Source organism: Bufo bufo, chromosome 2, assembly GCF_905171765.1.
Source record: "Bufo bufo chromosome 2, aBufBuf1.1, whole genome shotgun sequence".
NCBI lineage: Eukaryota > Metazoa > Chordata > Amphibia > Anura > Bufonidae > Bufo > Bufo bufo.
In genome coordinates this window covers 354,135,187-354,138,662 of record NC_053390.1, presented here as the reverse complement: position 1 = coordinate 354,138,662, position 3,476 = coordinate 354,135,187, and the positions used below count along the sequence as shown (strand labels likewise).

The following is a 3,476-nucleotide window of genomic DNA, read 5'->3' as shown; positions in this document are numbered from 1 at the left end:
CCATTCTCTTCCATGGGGAGGATGCTGGGAGTTCTCCTGTAACTTGATCCCCCCACCCCCGGTGACATGTTTTGGCACAAGTTGAGGCTCCACTTGATTTCCTTCTTGAGTAATTTTCCACACTTCACTACTTGTCTCCTTCATCAGCTGAAAAGTGGCCCGGGGACTTTCAATAAATCAGAATGTGATAAACCGCCTCCAATGTGTGCACATCTATACAGGGTACTGGGCAGTGTGACAGGCAGCTGCCAAGTATGTGCCCAGGAAGTGACAGCTATGCCCGGCATAACCACTGGTTGTAATGATTACTATTACCAGCAATCTATGAGAAGAATCGTATTCATCAGAAGGGACGCTGGCAAACAGTCCAGGAAAGACTAATACCCGGTCAGGTAGTGTGATAGAGTATATGTTATACTGCACAGTACTCAATTTACTATGGGTACTAGTTTACCAGATATATAGAGATATATAGATCGATACGAGATAGAAGATAGATAGATAGATACCTGATGGACAGAGAGATATGAGATGGTCATCATCATCACTCAGCGGTATTATTATTACCATCCCGTTATGATTACATTTATTAGTAGTAGTGTGGCACTGGCTATCATCACCATCAGTAGTATTATTATCAGCCTGTTATTGTTATTTGGTTTCTTATTAGTAGTGTGGTTATCATCACTGTCAGTAGTATTATTACTACTACCATCCTGTCATTATTATTTCATGTATTATTTGTAGTGTGGTTATCACTAGTAGTAGTAGTAGTAGTAGTAGTAGTAGTAAGTAGTATTAGTTATTACCATCCTGTTATTACTATGATTCAATTTATTATTAGTGGTGTGGTTATCAACAGTATCAGTAGTAATATCATTACCCTCCTCTTACTATTATTTGGTTTATTATTAGTGGTGTGGTCATTCCTCATCACTATCAGTAATATTATTATTACTATCCTGTTATTATTATTTTATTTATTATTAGTAGTGTGGTTATTCATCATCACTATCAGTACTATTATTATTACCATCCTGCTACTAGTATTTCATTTATTATTAGTGGTGTGGTTATTCGTCATCACTATCAGTAATATTATGATTACCTTCCTGTTATTATTATTTCATTTATTATTAGTAGTGTGGTTATTCATCATCACTATCAGTACTATTATTATTACCATCCTGCTACTAGTATTTGATTTATTATTAGTATTGTGGTTATTCATTGCTGTCAGTAGTATTACTATTATTACCAGCCTGTTGTTATTATTATTTGGTTTATTACAAGTAGTGTGAATCATCACTGTCAGTAAAATTATTTATTACTATCACCATCCTGTTATTATCATTTGGTTTATTATTAGTAGTGTGGTTATCATCACTGTCAGTATTATTATTATCATTACTATCCTGTTCTTATTATTTGGTTTATTATTAGTTGTGGTTATTCATCACTATCAGTAGTATTATTAGTACCATTCTGGTATTATCATTTGGCTTATTATTAGTAGTGTGGTTATCACTATCAGTAGCAGTAGTATTATTACCATCAAGTTGCTATTATTTGGTTTATTAGTAGTGTGGTTATCACTATCAGTAGTAGTATTACCATCCTGTTACTATTATTTGGTTTATTATTAGTAGTGTGGTTATCACTATCAATAGCATTATTACCATACTGTTACTATTATTTCAAAACAATGATAGAAATGCTGCAGCTCTCACCTCTGACTTTAATCCACGGAGCACGGAAAAAAGGCCAGAACTGGGCCTAATAGAATATCCAATAGAAAGAGAGAATCCAGCTTCTTGTGGAGTAAAAAGTAGTTCTTTATTGGCTCATCGTATAAAATCCACCAAAATCACAGGAAAATGACTGTAAAATGACTGTACACCTTTTTCCTGTCATTTTGGTGGATTTTATACGATGAGCCAATAAAGAACTACTTTTTACTCCACAAGAAGCTGGATTTTCTCTTTCTTTTGTTACTATTATTTGGTTTATTATTAGTAGTGTGGTTATCACTATTAATACTATTATTACCATCCTGTTACTATTATTTAGTTTATTATTAGTAGTGTGGTTATCATCACTATCAATACTATTATTACCATCCTGTTACTATTATTTAGTTTATTAGTAGTAGTGTGGTTATAACTATCAGTAGTATTATTACCATCCTGTTACTATTATTTAGTTTATTATTAGTAGTGTGGTTATCACTATTAATACTATTATTACCATCCTGTTACTATTATTTAGTTTATTATTAGTAGTGTGGTTATCACTATTAATACTATTATTACCATCCTGTTACTATTATTTAGTTTATTATTAGTAGTGTGGTTATCATCACTATCAATACTATTATTACCATCCTGTTACTATTATTTAGTTTATTATTAGTGGTGTGGTTATCACTATCAGTAGTATTATTACTATCAGTATCCTGTGGCTTATTATTAGTAGCAGTGTGGTTATCATCACTGTCAGTATTATTACCATCCTTGTACTATTACTTGGCTCATTATTATTAGTAGTGTGGTTATCATCACTATCAATACTATTATTACCATCCTGTTACTATTATTTAGTTTATTAGTAGTGGTGTGGTTATCACTATCAGTAGTATTATTACTATCCTTGTACTATTACTTGGCTCATTATTAGTAGTAGTGTGGTTATTCATCCTCACTCTCAGTAGTTTAGTACCATTGATATTATTATTAGCCTTCTTTGTGCCCCTCTAGTCTGTGCCGCTAGAGAGAACCTAAAGACCAATGTCCCTAGCCGTACCCACCTGTCTTTCCTGGCAGCTGCATGGTAGAGGAGGGCTCCTGCGTCCACCTGATGGTCATCTCTCCAGGCCTGGACGCTGGTTGACTAGTGTCGGCTGGCAGGCCTGGCATAGGTCTGAGAGTGTCTGGGATGAGGCTTTCCAGGCTCTCGTTGGCCTGCTGTCTCCTGAGGGCAACCTGTGCCGCCATCACCCGCTGCCTCTCAATGATCAGGATGCACTTCTCACAAGTACAGTCCTTGAAGCGGCAATAGCGCTTGTGGCCCTTGAGCCAGGAGAGGACCCCGTGGTTTCTGCAACGGGCGCACTTTGGGGTTCTCTGTAGAGGGGCTCGGGGCTGTGACACAGGACCCCCCATGTACAGGTAGGGAGAGCCGTAACCATTCATGGTCCTGCCGATGACACCGTGCTGGGACTCTTGTGTCTACAGAAGCAGAAGAAGTCCTGTCCTCCTAGAGGATGCCCTGCTGAGATGTGGAGTGATGCTGCAGACTGGACCACGCTGGATAATCTCCTATGTCCTGGTCTAGTCCTACATCCTAGGCTGTGTGTGGGGACAGTCAGCTCCTTATCTCCAGGTCCTCCCAGCAGGACCACGCATGGTGCTGTAACTTTGGGTTATTAGGATAGCAGCCCTTCACTCTCCATGCTGTGTGTGAATAGTGCACCAGAT

At 37.5% G+C, this 3,476-nt stretch overlaps 1 protein-coding gene across 1 annotated transcript in view; it reads right to left on the bottom strand.

Annotated features, from left to right (window-relative positions):
* Positions 1 to 3,191, bottom strand: part of DMRT3 (doublesex and mab-3 related transcription factor 3) — a 12,515-nt gene extending 9,324 nt beyond the window's left edge. Inside the window, exon 1 of the mRNA XM_040420322.1 lies at positions 2,807 to 3,191. Within this exon, the coding sequence (XP_040276256.1) occupies positions 2,807 to 3,191 (385 nt within the window). The remainder of the gene's footprint in view (positions 1 to 2,806) is intronic.
* Positions 3,192 to 3,476: the final 285 nt, after the last annotated feature.